The sequence below is a fragment of the Acartia tonsa genome, chromosome 2 (genome assembly GCF_053477335.1).
Source record: "Acartia tonsa isolate MP-2025a chromosome 2, ASM5347733v1, whole genome shotgun sequence".
In the NCBI taxonomy this organism is placed as follows: domain Eukaryota; kingdom Metazoa; phylum Arthropoda; class Copepoda; order Calanoida; family Acartiidae; genus Acartia; species Acartia tonsa.
This window is the reverse complement of record NC_137261.1, coordinates 56,893,496-56,915,830: the sequence shown is the minus strand read 5'-3', so window position 1 is coordinate 56,915,830 and position 22,335 is coordinate 56,893,496. Positions and strand designations below refer to the sequence as shown.

The 22,335-nt window shown below is 33.3% G+C and overlaps 2 protein-coding genes across 2 annotated transcripts in view; both read left to right on the top strand.

Moving 5' to 3' along the window:
• The window catches only part of LOC145312220 (uncharacterized), a 46,580-nt gene extending 41,913 nt beyond the window's left edge, over positions 1-4,667 (top strand). Inside the window, exon 8 of the mRNA XM_080151443.1 lies at positions 4,524-4,667. Within this exon, the coding sequence (XP_080007569.1) occupies positions 4,524-4,610 (87 nt within the window). The 3' untranslated portion in view covers positions 4,611-4,667. The remainder of the gene's footprint in view (positions 1-4,523) is intronic.
• Positions 4,668-17,611: 12,944 nt separating this feature from the next.
• LOC145312218 (uncharacterized) lies at positions 17,612-20,135 on the top strand. The gene is made up of 2 exons (XM_080151441.1): positions 17,612-17,748; positions 19,465-20,135. Exons 1-2 carry the CDS (start codon positions 17,734-17,736, stop codon positions 20,041-20,043), a joined length of 594 nt encoding a protein of 197 aa, XP_080007567.1. The 5' UTR covers positions 17,612-17,733; the 3' UTR covers positions 20,044-20,135.
• Positions 20,136-22,335: the final 2,200 nt, after the last annotated feature.

The window sequence follows — 22,335 nt, the reverse complement described above, 5'->3', positions numbered from 1 at the left end:
TTCCATTCAGCAGATTCCATTTGCATTTCAGTTTATCATTTTTAAAAGCGAAGCTTTTCTATAATTAGGGTCGGTCCGTACGTACGTCCGTCCGTCCGTAACGGATAGCTTATTTCGTTAATTTAGGCATGTTAGAATTGTCCTATAGATTTCAAATTTTGCATGGTGATTCCTTTAGTAGTTAGGTACGATTTAGAAAGCGTAGCAACTCTATAATCATTACCAAAATGTCCGAACGTCCATTTTAAACATGTTGATTTTTTTACTTTTTTAACAACAATTTTTTATGTGATCTAATCATCCGATTGATCTGATTTTTGGTATATTGATTCCTGGGACAACAAAGTATAATGTAATAAGCGAAGCAACTCTATAATATAGTCCTAAAAATGTAAGTATGTCCTTAAACATTATCAAGTACAAAGCAGTTTTTCTACAAATTTACTTAAGATTTTGCTTCAACTCTTATACATTTATATTCTGATTATTCAGTTCTGACACTATATAAGTGTTAATGTCCGTTTGTCCTTCCGTTTTAGTGCTTCGCTTTTATGGATGTTGTCATCCTTGTTTAAAAATGCACAGGTAGAGTATTAATTAAAGATGAGGTACGCTTTCTAAATCGTTCCTAACTGTTACAGTTCCTAACTGTATTGAAAGGATAATTATGACATGCCTAAACAAACGAACAAAGATATACGTCACACATAAAAGGACAGAACATATTAATGGAAAGTGTTGTTATTATTAATTGGGATAGCTTTTTGCGCATGCAGATATGGTTTTGTTAGCCCAGATGGAACAAAGGCCTGGTCTAACAAAACTGGTATTAATTTTATGATTTTTATTTTATTATTCATAGAAAGTTGTTTGTAATATGATGATATACATGATTATTCATTATGTCTGTATTATCGGTTCTGATATAGCGGATATTAATCGGTTTCAAAGCCATACTGGAAAAACATTTCAAACGCCTTTGATAGAAGCACCCCATTGTCTAAAATGAGACACCACCTCTAGTCAGTTTATACTCCGCTAGTTTATATTCCGCTAGTTTATACTCCGCTAGTCTGTACTCCTCCGAATGCACTAAACCTTTTTAGAATAATCTCCTCTGGAAATTCAACTTACCCGACTCTTCCTCAGTTTTAGTTTAGACAATTTCACCACGAAGAAAGGAAAAAATGGGTGGTTTTTTTTAACAAGTCCCCAAAGCTTTTATTAACATTTTCATATTTGTTGGCTTAACAACGTTGGATACTTGTATTGAATTTTTATTGGATAGTTCATAACGTCAAGTGTCCAAACGTTTCAACCACTAATTCTAATGTACAGAAGTAGTAATTTTGTGTATCATCATTGTAGATGTATATCAATTTATTGGCCGTTGTCTTATCCCTTTATATCCCTGTAATTCGACAACATCGCACTTATTGTCAGTGAAAACCCCATTCCTCAATGCCTTTAGACTAGTCTTATATGGATTCCTAGTGGCTTCGACCATAGCAATATATCCTATTATCTATAATACAAAGTAGCTTGATGTCTGTCCGTCTGTCTGTCCGTCTGTCCCTTAAGATCTCGGTAACCGATCGGATTCTACTCTTCCGGGGTATATACCTATTGATCCTGTGGTGGTTTTAAGCTATTTTCTTGGAGGGTGGGACACCCTCAACCCCCCCCCCCCAAAAAAAAAAAATCCCCCTCAATTTTTTTTGTTTATTGGGAAGTTAGTTCACATAAAACTACTGGCAGCACCAGTAGTACATTTTTTTTAAAATTACCTCTTGGAGCAAAGCCTCTAGAGGCCTGGGGCGAAACCGCTAGTATTATATAAAGTAGTAAGGGTCTTTGTCTGAAGCTTAAGATCTCTATAACTACTGAACTGATTGGGTTCTCTATTTTAGGTAAGCTCAGTGATGGTTTTAGGCTATTAAATATTCAGATTTAAGTGTTGGGAACGGTTTAAGCTTTTATTTAAAGCCCCTATGAATAAGGAGCCCCTAAAGGCTAGGGAAACAACTGTTTGTACCATAAAAAATTGGTTAAAAGTTAAAAGATTGTTTATGTGTGGATCTTTTTTTGACTAGGGATTAACAACTTTTGGGGGATGGAAAACCTAAATCTTACCGTTGCTTCGCATTTTGCATAGAGCAATGTCATGTGAAAAAGTTATAGGTGTATAAAGATATTAAGGGACAAGACAATGGAAGATAAACTGATTCACTATTATGAATTACAAAATTACTCGGCGTTATTCTCTTGGAAATATTTTTATTAATTTTTAAAATTTGGGTACCCCCCTCCCCCCCCCCTTCAGTCTAAGGCAAAGTCTTGGTGAACTCGACTTTCCCTTAACCTTTTCTCCCTTACTTTGTCCAGACATGATAAAAACAACTAATGACAGTGTTTTTTTGACCAATCACGTCGCGCGTAGCAGTAGACCTTGTCCCCAGAGAAACATACAGAGGCAAAGGTAATAGTAGGGGGGATTGAGTGTAAAGGGGAAGAAAAGGGGGAGGCACATCAAAAAAACTATTTTAGGTTAGTTTAGGTTAGGTTATAGGCTGTAAGCCAACAAATAAGAGATTGTGGTTATTAAACTTTGGGGACCATTTAAATTTACACTAAACTGTCTGATCCCTCCCTGCGGATATAAAATTGTCAATTTGAAGGATTATTCCAACAATTTTATTTTAATGCACATAAACCAAAGTAAGTTAAAACAAATACAACTTTTGGCTCAACGTCTGAACTTAAATAAACATTTTAGTATAAACTTTAAACGTTTAGATATTGTGTTTAAATGATTTTTTTTGGATCTAGTGCGTTTCATGGTAAAATGTTCCTGAGATTGACATATACCTATATTTATTGAAGTTCATTAATTTTGACATGTTAGAATTGTCCTATAGATTTCAAACTTTGCATGGTGATTCCTGTAACAGTTTTTGGAGGCTTAGCAATTCTATTAGCATTACAAGAAAGTCCATACGTCCATTTAAAACATGTTGATTTTTAATAATTTTTTATGTGTTATAATTATTCTATTCTTCTTGTTTTTAGAACAATAATTCCTATAACATCAAGGTAAAATTATATAAGCGAAGCATTTCTAAAATCAAGTCCCAAAAATGTAAGTATGGCCTTAAACACTATCCTTTTTAGCGGATGAAACTAATATACATAAAATTTAGTTAATCTTATATACTCGTATTTTGCATATTCAGTTCTGATACTCTATAAGTGTTAATTTTCGTTTGTCCAACCGTTTCTAAGCTTCGCTTTTATGGATGTTGCCATCCTTGTTAATTTTTTTATTTGCTAGTCAGTATTTTATAACAAATGGGTGTTAATTTTCTCCCATTAATCTTATTTAACCTTTTTGTTATTACTCGAGTTAATTATTTTAATCACTTGTTGACTTCTTAATGTCTATCATTAAGTGAAGAATTTCTTTTGCAATTAAGATAAATCCAAAGTATACTTATGTAAAAGTAACAGGATGTCTATTTCTTTATGTGTCTGTTCCGAAGGATCTAGGTAACCACTTAGCTGCTCATGGTTCTCCTTTACAATAAACAAATTTATCCCTTATCTATAATACAAAGTAGCTTGATGTCTGTCCGTCCGTCCGTTATGTTTTGTAGAAGATTTCCTTGGTCCTTTAACGAATTTCGCCTTAATTTTTTATCACCTCTTGGGGCAAAGCCCCTAGAGGCTAGGGGCGAAGCCGCTAGTTTATATAAAAAGTAATGGTTGAAAGGTTTGAACGCTTAAGGTTTGTACAACCCAATCAAAATTTGATTTAATAATCAAAAGATTGTAGTTGTACAAGTTCCACTATAAATCACAGTCCAATGTTTTCTTAACCCGTGACCGTGGCTCAACACGTAGCGCATCCGCTCGTCGTCGGGAAGGTGTTAGGCTCGAATCTCGGTCCGACATCGCGTCATAACTAAAGACGTTAAAAATGGTTTCCACTGCTACTATGTCAGATGCGCGACGTAAATAGTTAGAGTGGGGGGAATGCCTTGGCCCAAAACAGGCGCAACTCGTTACCATGCACAGTTAGGACTTCTCAGACAAAGGTCGTGCATCACAGAGAGTTGGTTGTCTGTAATCTACTGTACCACGGGTATGAGGTGAAGGACAAGTTGACTGTTCAGTCCAAGTGCAACTCACCCATACGACATTAGAACATTCCTAACCAAAAGTAATAAATAAACAAAAGAAAAACTACCCACCCACCCTTATTACTAATAAATTTTTTTTTTAAGAAGGGGGGGTCTTGTTTTTGACAAGTCATTTTTAGTGAAACCGTCTAATATTAAAATATTTTTAACTTTAAGCTCTTTATATGGCCTTTAAAAAATGACGCCATACAATACAAATTACCTTTGATAGGCCAATAAACGGACTAAATTACCAATTGCAGGCCAGTATTCATTTTGATTGATCAATGGTAGACCCGTTTAATGTTATTTTTTATTATATTAAAAGTGTCTTCTAAATTTTAGTTTACAGAACCTGTGGTTGAAGAAAAGGGACACAAAGAATCCAAAAGAAAAAAGAGCAAAGATAAAGGAGTAAAAATTGCTAAATAAATCTATATAATTTTATTTGATTATTTATTAAAAAATATACAAAGCTTTAATAGTTTTTTTCAATGTTTTTTTTTAAAGTCTTAGTATAAAATTGTCAAAGATAATATCATCTGATTGTAGCGAAGCTTTCTATAATCCTTAGAGAAAATTATATCTGTGTGTCTGTCTCTGTGTGTTTGTTCCGAAGGATCTCGCTAACCACTGAACCGATATGGTTCTTCTTTACAGGATAGCTTCATGTCCTGAAAAATTTATTGGTATTTTGAAAGAGGAGGGGGAGGGGGGGATTGACTTCCCTCCCACCTAGGTCCCCTAAAGTCCTCTAGGGACGTTGCCGCTAATAGGTAAATTATAAATAAGTACTTAGTTAAAGCCAAAAATATTTGTTAATGTAGTTATTATATCAACATAGGAATATAGTCGTATTTTCATAATCATAACGTATGTTGATGCAAAATATGTCTGATCTAGTGCAGTTTACGGTAAAATGTTCCTGGTAACGATTATCTCCAAAATCTATGATCTTTAAAGGCTTGCATCTGCCAAACAGCTGAACGTACATGTCTTACCGTTTTAAGTGGTGTAAGAAGGTCCATAAATAATAAGGAATAGCCAAGATCCAGCTTTACTAGACACAGGGACAAGGGAAGGCTATTCTGGCAAACAATGCTTTAGAGCTGATTTCATAGATTTCCAGTTAAAACTAGATGATGAGATTATGCAACTTTTGGCAGAATTTGATAAGAATCTCAAGCATTATTTTATTAGTTTTTGCTCACTTTACTACAAGCCATGCAAAAATGATAGTCAGAGATTAGTTCCATGTTCAGTTTTGAGATGAACGAGTTGAATAATGCTTTTTACATATTTTATATATTTTATCTAAATCATAGACTACTGGTAAATTATATGTTTAATAGTGAATAAAATTTATTGAAAATCCCAAAGAGTGGATAGCTGTAATATTTTCAAAAATATTTAAGATTGTTTAGATATTTATCTCATCAAAAAATTGTACATAAAAAAAGTTTTTACGACACCTATCAATAAAATTCTGAACTACATAACTATTCTTTTCCAAATCCTAAATTTTATAATATATGTTGTGGTTTAATTTGGTATTTCTTGACATTATCTTGCCTCTAATTGCGAAACAAGTTGGAGGGAAGTGTCGAAATAGGAAATGTAAATAAGGAGCTTCCCTGAAATCATAAAATGATTTATCATGTCCTGCAATATTGAACATAAAAACAACTAATCTTCTCGAATATTAACAATTTACAAACTTATTACAGAATTTAAAAATGGGTAATTTTCCCCAAAGTGCCTTGTAGAGCACAGAATCCCCCCTTTCCCCACCATTAACTTAAAACAAATTGTAAACAATCAAAGGCGTGGGGTCCTTTTGGTATAGCATTAAGGAAACCAAAAGATATAATCTTAATAAGGAGGGGGATCAGTGCTTAATAGGCAACTTTGTGGTAAGGCACCAATATATATATTTTTTATGCTTATTTGTTATTAAGGTGTTCGTCAAATAGAATTTAGTATTTTATGTTTATTTATTTTTTAAAAGCGAAGCTTTTCTATAATTATGGTCGGTCCGTAAGTCCTTACGTCTTTCCATTACAGTTAGCTGTTTCCGTTAATTTAAAAAGGTTAGAATTGTCCTATCAATTCAAACTTTACATGCTAATTCCTATAGCTGTTAGGTACCACTTAGAAAGCGCAGCAACTCTATAAACGTTACCAGAAAGTTCATTTGTTCATTTAAAACAGGCTTATTTTTTACTTTTTTTACAACAAATTTTTGTATGTTAAAATTATCCTAGTCATCAGATTTTTTGAATACTGATTCCTATTACAACAAGGTAAAGTGTTATAAGCGAAGCATCTCTATAATAAAGTCCTAAAAACGTCATTATGTCCTTAAACAGTAACATGTATTTAATCAGTTTTGCAACAAATTTACTCACAATTTTGTAGACATATGCATTAATATTCAGTTTATTCAGTTCTGACACTCTACTAGAGTTAATGTATGTTTGTCCTTCAATTTCAGCGCTTCGCTTATGAATGTTGTCATCCTTGTTTTAATAAGTAATGAACAATGAATTTTATTTTTGAGCTTTAAAGTAAGATGTATTTTAATCATTGAATCAATATGAAACTTTTGTCTTAACTTGCTTTAAGGGGTTAATAAAAGTGTTTGAAAATGCATCAAAGTAAAAATTTATTAAAATATTTTGTTTTTTGTCTTTAATCAGTTACAAATATTATGGAAAAGAAAAAAAATTTAAGATTTAAATTTTACGAAGTAATTAAAAATATTTTTTAAATCTCCCTACTTTTGAATTGTTTGGTAAGAATTCTTTTGTTTGTTTTGAAAAACGGTCTGCTAATTTCTTATCTAATAGTGAGGTTTAGTGATGAGCTTTAGCAAATTTAAACCCTTATCTACTTTACTATAAACCCTTTTTTATAATAGTTGAATCATCCCAAACATTCAAAACTTTTAAAGGTTTCGTGAATTAGTTGCGTGATTTTAATAGAATTGTTGATCAGAAAGAACTTCCCTTGACTAGACAGAAAAGATAAGTCTTTTTCTCGCATTTACGTGCACTACGAGATAAATGTTATTTATCATTAAGTATTTACTACTATTCCAGATTATTTTTAGGCCTTCTATTGTTGGTAAAAATTTTGTCCGAGCATGTTCCACCGTTTTCGTTAGACTTAGCACTGGCAGTCTTTAAAGTTCAGAGATTTTTAACTAAATTTTAAATGTCATATAGTCCATATTCATGGTGCAATTAGAATATTAATGACAAGCAAATATATATCCACTGTTTATATATCAATGTAAACCACTGAAACTAAATATAAATATAATGCTCTCAAATTTGAAATAAAATCGTCGGTTTACCTCGAAGTACATAATCGAGCAGAGAAACTTCCTTCCCTTTTTTTTATGATGTCACATGGCTGATTCTCGAGACACTTCGCTCGGTTACCTTTGGGTTAGGTTAGGCTAGGTCATATTGGACAAAGGGTAGCCATGCAAGGCCCCGCAGGGTTAGAGAAAGTAAAAAAACTACCCCCCAAATTTGCATAATTAAGGGAGAGGGGTTTTTAGTGCTCGCTAAGTACTTTGAGGAAAAGCACCATAATATATCAACATTTGTTAGATACATTTAAAGGTTAACAAGAGTTTACATGAATGTATCAGAATCATTTATTTGAACCATAAACTTTTTATCAGATCTTGTAAAATCAGAGCAAAGAAAACATTTACGTAAAGATCACAACATCCATAAAAGCAAAGATCAATATTTCAGAAATCAGATGAATAGGATAATTATAACATATTAAATTTGTTGTCAAAAAGTAAAAACAGCTTTTTAAAAATGAATGTAAGGACTTTTTTGTGTCACGATCATAAAGTTGATACGCTTCCTAAATCATACCAAATTTTTATAGGAATCATCATGCAAATTTTGATATCAATAGGACAATTCTAACCTGCTTAAAAAACGAAAATAGCTAACTTTCCCGGACCGACCCCTATATATAGAAAAGCTTTGCTTTTAACAATACACAGGGAAGACATAAAAAGCTTTATTGGGATTGAAATTTGTGGTAAATGTCAGGTGGACCTGTTGACAACATGCATAATAACATGTGCTTACATAATTGTATGTTTTTTGGTAGATAATCTACTCTATAACTTTGTTTGGCTGTCTGTCTGTTTGGGAAGTGAGAAATTAGGTTTGAAGATGAATCACATATTTTTTTCTGAGTATTCCAATAAATGTATCAGTATAGACAATTACCTGGTCCTAGTGGTGGATACCCTTCTCGTCTGCTAGCAAATTGCTTTTGCTCTTTTGTAGGGCCTAAGCTGTGTATTTACATCCGACCCAATACAAAATCTGGGCCGTCATTGAACACAATTAATACTATTTTAAAACCCTGATTGGTTCTTTCTATAAGTTTAATCTAATTATCGTTCTATGTCAAATAGAAGTTTTTGCTTTTGTTTCCTTTATATTTGTTAATTCGATAGTTATGGAAGTTGCCATCCTTGTTATTATATCTATTAGACTGTGTGTATTTAGAATAGTTATTTATCGCATCGTATTATAAACGGCTTTCCGCGGATATAGAATGTACAATTATAAGATTAAAACTAGTTTTTTTAGCCCCGAGGTGCCGAAGGCACCAACTAAACAACTGAGTTTAATCTTATGATTGTACATTTTTATATTTGTAGAAAGCTGGATATAATACGATGCTAGACATGGTTTTTTCGTATGGATAAGAACCGGTTCCTATCCGCCGGATTCAAATGAATACGAGAAAGTATTATCTGCTTATCTGATATATCTTGGGCGGTTTAGTAGATACTTTTTTTAAATTTCTTCATTGTTAGGGTTGAAAAGAAGATGAAAATAAGCACTTTCTTAAACAGACAAATAGCTTAATACCATACCAAGGTATAAATCTAAATAGTATAAAAATACCCCTTGAAGCATTTCTTAAAATATAACTTCAGACATAAAACTTCACTACTTTATATAAGACTTATTAGTTATTTCTTTGATCGTATTATAAACCGCTTTCTGCGGATATAGAAAAAAACTGGTTTTAATCTTATGATTGTACATTTCTATATTCGTAGAAAGCTGGATGTAATACGATGCTAGACATAGTTTTTTCGTATGGATAAGAACCGGTTCCTATCCACCGGATTCGAATGAATACAAGAAAGTATTATCTGCTTATCTGATATGTTTGGGCGGTTTAGTAGATACTTTTTAAGGGTTGAAAAGAAGATGAAAATAAGCACTTTCTAAGACAGAAAAATAGCTTAATACCATACCAAGGCATAAATCCAAATACTCTAAAATTACCCCTTGAAGCATTTCTTAAAATAGAACTTCAGACATAAAACTTCACTACTTTATATAAGACTTATATAAAATTATCAGATCAGCTAAAAATGGATTTCCTATTCGAGCCCTAGTTTCCTAAAGTGTATTGCAGACCCTATTTTCAGCTACTTTGGTCAATTTCTGAAAACAAAGCGATTTATACATTATACATTCAAAACTTAAATTTTTAAAATTTTGATTTTTTTGGAAGTTTGAAGCTTTTTTAGCTAGTAGCAAATTTTGAGATAGGACGCGGACGCTAGGTACACTTTCGGAAACTAAATTTCAGTACATCAATTATCAGGATCTCTGTAACCACTGAACCGGTTTTCCTTTATTATGTAGTGTGTTCTCACAGGTCCTGTGAAGTTTTTAAACTATTTTTCAGGAAGGTTATCACCACCAGGGGCGTCCAAGCTTTTTTTGTTTGGGAGGGGGGGGGGGTAAAATTTTGAAAATAAAAATTTAGGGGTGTGCCTACAGCAAACCCAAGCTCATTTTTTTTTAGGGGGGGGGGTAATCTTTATTTTAAAGAGGCATTTTTTTTTATTTGGGGGGGGGGTAAAAATTGAAAATCTAAAATTTTATGGGGGGGTAATCACCCCTTTACCCCTCCCCCTTGGACGTCTATGATAATCACCCTCCTAACATAAATCGCCCATAGAAAGAAATTCTACCCCTAGTAGGATAATAAAATGTTACTTATATTGTGGTATTCGGCAGCTCTGGGCCATGCGGAAACCAAGATATTATAGTGATGCTACGCACCCAGCTAATCCTGTTATTCTACAATTGTAAAGCCACCTGCAAATATATAAGATAACGGTATTGATTTCATCTCTCAGTTGTCCTGCAAGTGGAGGGAGGGGTGTGACCCCTCCCTCTCCCTTCTTAAGCACCGGAACCTTCCCCTTCAACCACCAAGTTATCAGCACCACCTCAGCCCTGAGGATAAAGGTTCTAAGCCTTCCTTCACCCGATAGATTCACCACCCACACAGACTGTTGTTGTCACAGTAATCATCAAACCTTCCCTTTTAGTACCCAGACCTACCACTCAACCCCTCTATTCTTATCTACCTATTGTGCTGTTCCATGGGCTATCCTGCCTCCCCCGGACAGGGATAGCCATCTACCTAACCATTGCAACTATCTATGTTTTACTTGTATGATTTACCTTTAACTATCTCTATTCCTAATCCATATGTATTTATATTATGTTGTACATCTTTAGTAAACCTTAGACCCTGAATAAAGTAACATCTGAATAGACTCTGTTTATTATTTAGTGATTGCTAGAGAAGCGTAGCTTCTCTATAATATATGTGTCCACGTCTGTTCGCACTGCCGTAGTCATTTGAACTCGGGTGTCTGCCATTTAACCAAGGCGGATACCACAATATCACAGCTTAATTCTGTTGCAGCTACTTTACAACTAGTGTCTGTCCGTTCGTCAGTATTATTATCATTGTGATAACATTATTTATGTCACTTAATTGGCTATCCATTTTTATTTGAACTATTTTACAGTTCTTCAAAAGTTTTTCGACATATCCCTAAACAAACATTTTCTTTTTGTACTCAACTTTAAGGATTTTTTTTTCAATACACCATATACCTTAATTTAATTTTCAAATGGTTTGAAATGTTGATTCGTAATACGATTGGGCTTCAGCTAAGATAAATATTTAGATTTGGTTATTTGAAATTTGGATTTGTCGAGTCTTAATTTTTTTGATGATTTCATCATTGTTTTTTTATGGTTAATGAGATAGATTGATCAAGAAACAACAGTACAGTTTACTAATGGAAACTTACAAACTAATTTATCTGTAATAAATAGGGATATTAAGTCTAAATAAAAGGTAGTTTTACTAGATGATCATTAATAAGCCAAGAAATTCTGCATTTTATAGTACAAATCCATAAGTAATCTGTAATTTAAACGAGGGCAATTAAGTACAATAGTATCGAAAATGTATTGTAAATGCAATTTTACAATTTAAAAATGAAACATAGAAAGGATATGGAAGTAAATTTATGGGGTAAAGGACTTCCAAGCCTTTTTAAAGGGGGGTTACAAAGGTTTGAGTGGGGTAATCTAATGTATTTCGAAAATTTTAGGGTTATGAAATAATAATGGTTTGACATTTTTTTTTTTGGGGGGGGGGGATAATCTCCCCTTTATTTCCGCCCTTGGACGTCAATAAATGAGGTAGTAAAATAAAGTAAAGTATCTTAACCTTCTAAAACTAAATTCGTATTCTCTATAATTTCCCAGACAGAAAGAAAGGAACACAAACACTTCGTTTCTACAAATGAAAATTAGATTTCTCTTTTCCCTCCCTGGTAACTAAACTTAGAACAATTAAAATGAGAACTTTTACCTTTCTCCCTGGTAACTAAACTTAGAACAATTAAATAAGAACTTTTCCCTTTCTCCCTGGTAACTAAACTTAGAACAAATAAATGAGAACTTTTCCCTTTCTCTCTGGTAACTAAACTTAGAACAATTAAATGAGAACTTTTCCCTTTCTCCCTGGTAACTCAACTTATAACAATTAAAATGAGAACTTTTCCCTTTCTCCCTGGTAACTAAACTTAGAACAATTAAATACGAACTTTTCCCTTTCTCCCTGGTAACTAAACTTAGAACAAATAAATGAGAACTTTTCCCTTTCTCCCTGGTAACTAAACTTAGAACAATTAAATGAGAACTTTTCCCTTTCTCCCTGGTAACTAAACTTAGAACAATTAAATGAGAACTTTTCCCTTTCTCCCTGTTAACTTAACTTATAACAATTAAATGAGAACTTTTCCCTTTCTCTCTGGTAACTAAACTTATAACAATTAAATAAGAATTTTTCCCTTTCTCTCTGGTAACTAAACTTAGAACAATTAAATGAGAACTTTTATTACCTCATTATCTCCTTAATGTGGAGTGCATATAACTTTTTAGTAGCGAAGCTACTCTATAACTTGAAATGTCCGTATGTCCGTAAGAAACATTTTTGGGGAAACGTCATTTTCTCGGCTCCTATTCAAGATAGATAGCTGAAATTTTTAGTGTACATTATTTTGACATATGCTCATCTAATCTAGATACATTGTTTTGTCCATCTGTCTGTTATTTAGGGTGCTAGATCGATTCCTAGATTTTCAAGTTTTCGTGATTTTCTCAACTAATTTTCAAGATAAAGGGCTGAAATTTTCAGGGATAATCAATTTTACTTTCTACATATTTTCACTAAGTTTTATTAAGATTTGTCTATTAATTGGGGTGCTAGATCGATTCCTAGATTTTCAGGTTTTCGTAGTTTTCTCTATTCCTATTCACAATTGACGAATGAAATCATCAGGGATTAAATATGCTCATATTCTACATATTTCCATCAAATTTCATTAAGATATGTTTATTAATTGCGGTGCTAGATTGATTCTAGATTTAAAATGTTTTGTGATTTTAAAGGTTGCTTGATTTTAAAGTTTTCGTGATTTCCCTATTTCATCAAGTTTATTGTTGACACTGCTCTATAGTAAATATTTTCCCGATATCCATTCAAAGTTTTTAAGCTTTGCCACTTTGTTAGCCCGGAACTTCTGCCTTAGGAACCATCAAAGCTGGTTCTATTATTATGATTTTTCCTTTTGAAATGCGTGGAAAACTGTCTCTAATAGGATGAGATAAATAACAATTAAGGAACCCTTGAAGTTTTATGTCTTTTTTAAGATTTTTCAATTTGATAAAGGGGGAGGTAGATTGTGCTATAATTCCCTAAAGGTGTGAGTTTTAAGGCTTAAAAACAGTAGTAGAACAATAATATTCACTAGATGTGTATTTCTTATTGAAAAGAACTATAGACACAAATATTTAGTGAATATTATCGTTCTACTACTGTTTTTAGGCCTTAAAATTCACACCCTTACGGAATTTTAGCACAACCTACCTCCCCTTTTCTTTATTAAAATAAATTCATCGAACTAGAGTTTATAAGAAATGTGTTAAATTAATATTATGCAATATTGCAAAATTCATTTAAAATTGATAAAAACCTTAGATTTCATCTATTTTAAACAAGGATGACATCATCCATAAAAGCGAAGCACTGAAACGGTAACATAAAAGGATATTAACACTTGTATAGTGTCAGAACTGGATAATCAGAATATAAATGTATAAGAGTCGAAGCAAAATTGTGAGTAAATTTGTTGAAAAACTGCTTGATACAGGATAATGTTTATGTACATACTTACATTTTAGAACTTGATTATAGAGTTAATTCGCTTATAATGTAAATCAACATGTTTAAAATGGACGTACGGACATTCTGTGAATAATTATAGAGTTTTTGCGCTTTTTAAATCGTATCTAACTACTACAGGAATCACCATGCATAGTTTGAAATGGACAGGACAATTCTAACATGCCTAAATTAACGAGAGAAAAAACTCTCCGTTTTGGACGGACGTACGAACGGACGAACCGACACTAATTATAAATAAGCTTCGCTTTTAATAATTGGCAAGCTTAGTTTAAAATTAGTTTAATTAGGACTAACTTGTTAAAAGCGAAGCTTTTCTATAATTAGGGTCGGTCCGTCCGTCCGTACGTCCGTCCGTCCGTCCGTCCGTACGTCCGTACGAGATAGATAGCTTTTATTCGTTAATTTAGGCATGTTAGAATTGTCTTATCGATTTCAAACTTTGCATGATGATTCCTGTATTAGTTGGGTACGATTTAGAAAGCGTAGCAACTCTATAATCATTACCAGAATGTCCGTGCGTCCATTTTAAACATGTTGATTTTTCTACTTTTTTAACAACAAATTTTCAAGTGTTTTAATTATCCGTTTGAGCTGATTTTTGGTATATTGATTCCTGGGACAACAAAGAACAATATTATAAGCGAAGCAACTCTATAATCAAGTCCAAAAATGTAAGTATGTCCATAAACATTATCCTGTTTTTAAGCAGTTTTTCAACAAATTTACCTACAATTTTGATTCGACATTATACATTTATGTTCCGATTTTTCAGTTCAGATACTATACAAGTGTTAATGTCCGTTTGTCCTACCGTGTCAGTGCTTCGCTTTTATGGATGTTGTCATCCTTGTTTTCTTTAGAATAAGGAAGGATTCTTATTTAAAAGTAACAGGATGTCTTTTTTCTGTCTGTACTATAAGATCTTGCAAACCACTGGACCAATAAGGTTCCCATTTGCAACATCCTACTTTCCAATTCTTTGAAAAATTGTAATATGAGGTTACTAGCGGCTTCGTCCCAAGAGACTTCTAGGGGCACTTGAGGAGGTGGGAGTTGAAACCCAAAACCCATCTTTAAAAATTAAGATTTAAAAAAAGTAAAGCAAAATTTTTTCAGGGGGGAAAAGTCCCTCCCCCATCCCATTTTTAATTTTAGTTAATTTTTTGGGGGGGAGGTGTTAATTTTTTTCATGGGGCGATTTCATGGATGGATAGTGGTACCCTCCCCCAAAATAGTTATAAACCTTCCCGGGACCCATGAGAAGCTACCCTGTGAAGGAGAACCAGATCGGTTCAGCGGTTAGCGAGATCCTTCGGTACAAACAAACAAACAAACAGACAGACATCGTTCTACTCTGTATTAAAGACTAGCGGCTACGTCCCTAGATGCCTCTAGTGGCATTTAAATGTTTTTTTTTATATTTAAAATATATCTATGTTGCGTTTGATGCTTATGTTTGCGTTGAACTCTATTTCTAAAATCGAGAAACATAAAAAAATTAGATTTTTGTGATTTCTCTTGAGAGGGTGGTGGTACCCTCCCCCAAAATAGTTAAAAACCTTCCCGGGACCTATGAGAAGCTACCCTTTTAAGGAGAACCCTATCAATTCGGTTGTTAGCGAGATCCTTCGGTCCAAACATACAAACAAACAGACAAACATCCTGTTACTTTAGTATAAGGATTACCAGATTAGAGAATCTTTAAAAAAATATTTTCTAATTGGTTAACAAAAACCTAAAAGAAACCAATTGCTGTCAATAAAAAATGTTATTTTAATATATTGTTTAATCATTAATTTATAGGTGTGGTTAAAATGTATTGATTAATTCAGAACTCGGCAGCCGCGCCTCAACCATAAATCAGCCTCAGATTAAAAACCACGAGCTAGACATAAATTTTCTATTAAAAAAATGATTTATTTAGCGACATGTTTAGACATCCCGCTGAATTCTAAAGTTAAATATGACGATTTCACTGAGTCATAAATGCGACTGACGCGCAACTGCCGAGCCCTGGATTAATTGATTATATCTTGACCATCTCTATGAATCATCATAATATAAAGTTCCGGCTTCTTATATCTGTTTAGGCAGGAATCTTAAGGGATAAGACAATAGAAATAAATTATTCTATAAAAATTTTCCCTTAGTAAATTAAAATTATTGGTTGAAAAGTTAAAACACTACTAATTTGGAATCTAACAATAAAAATGTAATAAAAGAACAAAATGAACAAGATCACGTGGTTATAAAACTTTGGGTACCAGCGCAATTTGCAGTCCAATGTCCCCTCCCTCCCTGCTGTTGGATAACCAGGATTTGCAAGGAGAAAATATTTGGACTAGATCCTTTAATATGTAAGTTAGTTTCTATAACCCCCCTTCAATCATTTTTTAATAGCGAAGCTTTTCTATAATTATAGTCGGACCGTCCGTACGTCCGGAACGGTTGAATTTTATCGTTAACTTAGACATGTTAGAATTGTGCCATCAATTTCAAACTTTGCATCATGATTACTTTAACTGACATACATCGAAATAGCGGTTGCGCCCCTTACACTTTGTGAAAGAAGGTCATTAAACAGTATAAAACCATCCGAAGACCTACTAATAAAATAGCCTGAAACCATCTCGAGATCCCTGCAAATCTTTCCTAAACTCACCTAGAACTCATTAGAATAGGTGGTTTGCGGGATCTTAGGGGGTATTACTTGTTGTTAACTGGCGAAATGTGAAAACTAGGAGAAAATATTACTCATGAACTAAATACATGGAAAATTGTGGTTTCTTGGTTTCTCTCCTTAGTTATATATCTAAGGATTTAGGGCAAAAGTAATTTAATTTTTTTTCATAAAATAACTATATAGTGTGACTATTTATTCCCTTACCTTCAAGTTCTATTAAGTTTGTATTAAAGACTATCAGCTACGGCTACGCTTCTAGAGGCCCCAAAGGTCTACCCACCAAATTAAAGTTTAATTTTGAAAGAAAAAAAAGATAAAACTTGTGGTTTAATTTTTACTTGAGGAGGGTTGAGGTTACCAGAAAGCTATGCTGAAAAGAAGAAACATATCGGCCAAGCGGTTAGAGAGATCTTATAACACAAACTGTACCCTGCTTATTTTAATAGACAAATATATAAGACATTGGATATTGGAGAATTTTTTCTTCGTTTTTTAGCAGTTTTAGGAAGGCATAGTTGGCTTTTTAGCGGCTACCGAACCTTTTATAAAGAACCGCGACTACAATTAATAAAATTGAGATTGTAAAAACGTTTTTCCTGAAAAGAATAATATATTTTTTATATTTAATTAGGCAAAAAAATACTTAAAACACTAAACTAGACTAAATGGTTCATTTCCAATTAAATGGTAAACACACACACACACATGAAAATAATCAACGCTTAATGATCTAATTATTGAATATGAAATGGTTAGGAAATGATTCGAAAAAAATCTGTAACCGTGAACTTTTCACTCGCCCCGGGGGGTGAACTGGTAGCCTGAGGGTGTTTGGGAGGGGGAGGGGGGCGTAAATGTTAGCCCGGAGAAGTGAGGTGGCATAGGGAAACCGTGTTTAAGGTGCCATTTCTTTTTTTCTCTAAAGGTCTTATGAGTATTATATCCAAAAGGGCAAACTTTGTTTAAGGGATAAATATTAAAACAAAAATTAAAATAGATATAGAAAAAAACATATTAAAAAAATATAAAAATATTGATTATTTAAAAAAATGTAAAAATTATCGTTTTTTATTTTTTAGTGTAAAACTTAAAGGTCTTCCTCTAACTGAGCTATTCTATATGATGACGTCATGAGCTCCTAGAGAATGGGATGGTATATAAAGAGTGTGCCCGTGGGGCCTAACCATCACTGCAGCTCTGACTTCCACAGTGGGCAGATCAAAATTAACAAATAGAATCAACATGTTCAAAGTTGCTGTAAGTATTAATATATTATTAAAAAAATAAAAAAGAAACTAAATGTTTAAAACATTATAGCAAACCATACTATCCTATCATATAAAGAAGTAAGACTTTTTTGTCTGAAATTTAAGATCTCAATAACTACTGGACCAATTCTAAGAAGGCTACATATAATTCATCTGATGGACGGTTTTAGGCTATTTTATTTTCAGATTTAAGTCTTCCAATGGTTTTAGGCTCTTTTTCTAGCCCCTCTTTGTCCTTGAGAATACCTAGATGCTAGGTGCGCTTGTATTATACATTTCACATTGTTTTCAAATGCTTTTACATGATTTTAAACTATATAAATTTAAAACTATATAACAAGTATGTCATAATCAGTGATTTATTAACAATTCGTGCAAGAATAAGAGAAATGTTTGGAAAACAGTAAAAGTGTCGAACTATGACGTCAGAAAAAATTAACAATTAACCAATGAAAAGCCAGTATTCACAATGGTAAAATATATAGCGGCCTCTCATTGGTTAATTGTTAATTTTTTCTGACGTCATAGTCAGACACTTTTACTGTTTTCCAAACATGTCTCTTATTCTTGCACGAATTGTTAATAAATCACTGATTATGACATACTTGTTATATAGTTTGTGATACCTTGGAGGGACGAGACCTTAACTTTAAATTACGCTAGTCCCAAACGTGTTATGAAGGATATCTCTTATTCGCTGGCCTAAAATCTGTTTGGGCTTTTTTATTCAAACTTGATTGGGTTGTCTTTTTTTTTTAAACAAATGATTTATGGAAGGGTTTATTTTGTTTTTTTTGGTTCTAAATATTTTTTTCGTCCATTGTCTAATCCTTAAGATAACCTGAAGCTACAAACAAATTATATTCCAACTGTATCATTCTATCCTATAATATAAAAGTAGTAAGGTATTTAGTCTGAAGCTTAAGATTTCGTTGACCACTGAACCGATCGGATTCTACTCTTCAGGGAATATACCTACTGGTCCTGTGGTGGTTTTAGGCTATTTTCTTGGGGGGTGGGACACCCCATCCCCCCAAAAAACAAAAAATCCCCCTATTTTTTTTCTTTTTTTGTAGGGGATTTCCTTGGTCCTTTTACGTATTTCGCCCAAATTTTTTTATTACCTCTTGGGGCAAAGCCCCTAGAGTCTAGGGGCGAAGCTGCTAGTAAATATATAAAGTGCATTCATAAATAATTATTTTAAATTACATGTTTCATTTTAGAGCAAAACGATATGTAATTTTCTTCAGTGTATTAAAACAAAAAATACTACTTATGATATAATCGAAATAATTAAACCATTTAAAGATTTCTGTTAATTATAACTTTTTATAAATATTACCTTACTAATAGTAATAAAGTTAAAAAATATATCCTACACTTAAAAACAAAAGATTTTGATCTATTCTTCTCTTAATGTTAAATATATATTTGATCCAAATGATGACAACCGAATCTCACACGCTAAATGATTTTTTTACCTTCTCAAAATAATTCTAAAAATAGGATAAAATAACATAAAAATCTTCTAAATAGAATAATAGTTTAGATTTATAAATAAAATGAGCGAAATGCAACAATATACAAAATTTTTCACTATTTATCAATGTTTTGACAAAAAAACCTTCACTTCAGAAAAGTTAAATCACCTTATAATTTTTTGGAATTTTTAAATGCGAATTTTAATATATTATTTTTTTTCCAGATTGCTTGTGCCACTTTGGCCGTCGCCATGGGCGCCCCTGAGGCTGACGCTCACTACGGTGTCCCCGCCCTGTACAACGCCTACCCCAACTGGCCCGGAGTCTCCACCCCCTACTACTCCTCCACCTGTTTCGGCTGCCGTGGCAAGAGGTCTGCTGACGCCGAAGCTGATGCCTACTATGGCTACGGCTATGCTCCCTTCGCCTACGGCCACCATTATGGACCCGGAATCGCTGGACACCCTGGAGCCGCCACCAGCTTTGTTGCCAGATCTCCCCAGGGTCTGAGAGGAAAGAGGTCCGCTGACGCTGATGCCTACTACGGCTACGGCTATGCTCCCTTTGCTTACCACTACGGTCCTGGAATCGCTAGACACCCTGGACACGCCACCAGCTATGTTGCCAGGTCTCCCCAGGGTCTTGGCAAGAGGTCAGCTGACGCTGAGGCTGATGCTGATGCCTACTATGGTGGATACTACGGATACGGTCATCCTGGACACGCTCACTCCTACACCCACGTGAATCGTGCCCACTACGGCTATGGCGGTTACGGTCACTCTGCCTATGGCTACCACTTGTAAACTGCTAGATGTTCATGTTGATTCATTCAGTTTTTACTACATATATTAAATAGTATTGTTTCTTTAAAAATATAGTTTTTATATAAACAGTATACGTGCAACTTTTTTGATTATGTGAAAAAGTGAAAAGAAAATATACCTCCCTCTTACTTCTATAATAGGTATACAAATTGGCCCTTCTTTGCCTAGGATTAAGGAAGTACATTAAACAAAGGAAGGTATAAAAAATCCTTTTCTTTTCCAAAAGATTAAAACACTGGTAAGAAATAGAAACCAATAATTTGATTGCAAAACCTTTATCTTGACGTTCTAAATTAAAATTATTCTCCTCTACAAATAAAATAAACCACTAAAAACTATGGGAAAAGCCAAATACTTTTAGTTATAATGGATGTAGAATATGAGTAGATTTTATAATGGAAAAATTGTCAATTTAGGTTATTCATATGAAACTTGCTTATTGGTCAGCTCGTTCAACCAGTAGGAGGGAAGAGTATGGTGTAAAGGGGGGGAATGCATTTATCGTTATTTTTTGCCTGATGCGTTTTTCACTTTATTAGAGAACATGCAAATCTGGTGTAAGATGCAAGTAGTAATATCTCAATTTCTGTTACATATTGAATAATTTAGATAATTATTGTTAACTATTTAGGAGCCCAACATAGATTTGTCATTCATGTTATGAATATGATTGTAGAGTTGCTAGCGTTTCTAAATTGTACTTAACTGATACGGGTTAAAAATAGATAGAACGATTCAAACATGCTGAAAAAAAACAATGAACAAAGCTATGCGTTATGGACGTACGTTTGTACGGACGGACCGATTGACTAATTGAATAAAAGTTGCACTTTCCCAAACATAACCATGATGAATTGTAAAACACCGCACACAGAATTATGTTTATGTTTAAACTAAACGAGTATTGCATGATATGCCCATATAGAGAAACAAGCAATCTAAATGCACTTCTTACTTTGTAAGGTTGCAAGGTTATGAGGACAGGTCGCTTAAATAGAGATAACAAGGATGGCAATATCCATAAGAGCTAAACTCTAAAATTAGAAAACAGACAAACAGTAAATTTTGTAAAGTGTCTGAGCTAAATAGGCAAAATATTAATTTGTAAGTCTAAACAAAATTGTAGTTAAATTTATTTCAAAATTATGTAAATACAGGATACATGAAAAGATCGTACTTTCATTTTTGGGATTTGATTTTAGAGATGCTTCGCTTCGTTCTATTGTACCTTGTTGTCCTGGGAATCATTATTCCAAAAGATCAGATGAACGGGTTAACTAAATCATACAAAAATTAAAAAACAGCAAGTTTTAAATGAACGTACGGACTTTCTGATAATGAGTATAGAGTTGCTACGTTTTTTAAATCTACCTAACTGATATAGGAATCATCATACAACATTTAAAAAAGGGGGCTTGGCTCCGATTGCATATTTATGGAACTTTTAAATAGGACAATTGCAGCTGCAGAAAATTTACTTCAACTAATCATCTATAATACAAAGTAGCTTGATGTCTGTCCGTCTGAAGCTTAAGATCTCGGTAACCACTGAACCGATTGAAATCTCCCCTTTTACAAACCTTCACATAGGTCCTGGGATGGTTTTATTATTTTTAGATTCAAGTCTTGGTATGGTTTTAGGCTATTTTCCTGTCCATCACAAGACAATCAACCCTTTGATTAAAGTTAATAACCTTGGTTTAAGAGTCCTGTCTGTCTAAGTATACTATGATTTAAAGAAATAAACTGCATTCTTTTGATAATTTAACTACCTTGATTTATGACTTTAGTATCCATGTCGAATGACTTGACATAAAACTTAGATTTTGTTGCGTCTTTACGTCAATTACAAGAATACACGCAAAAAGGATAGTGTAAAAATTACAAAATCTCAGTTAATGACTTTAGCATTGTAATGATTCCTAGAGCAATTAGAGATGATGTGGTAAGTGAAGTTTATCTATAATTGAGTCTTAAAATGTGAGCATGTCTATATCAAGCAATCTATAATATTAAGTAGTAAGGTGTTTTTAAAAGCGAAGCTTTTCTATAATTAGGGTCGGTCCGTCCGTCCGTACGACCGTCCGTCCGTCCGTAACGGATAGCTTTTTTCGTTAATTTAGGAATGTTAGAATTGTCCTATCGATTTCAAACTTTGCATGGCGATTCCTGCAGTAGTTAGGTACGATTTAGAAAGCGTAGCAACTCTATAATCATTATCAAAACGTCCGTACGTCTATTTTAAACATATTGATTTTTTTACTTTTTTAA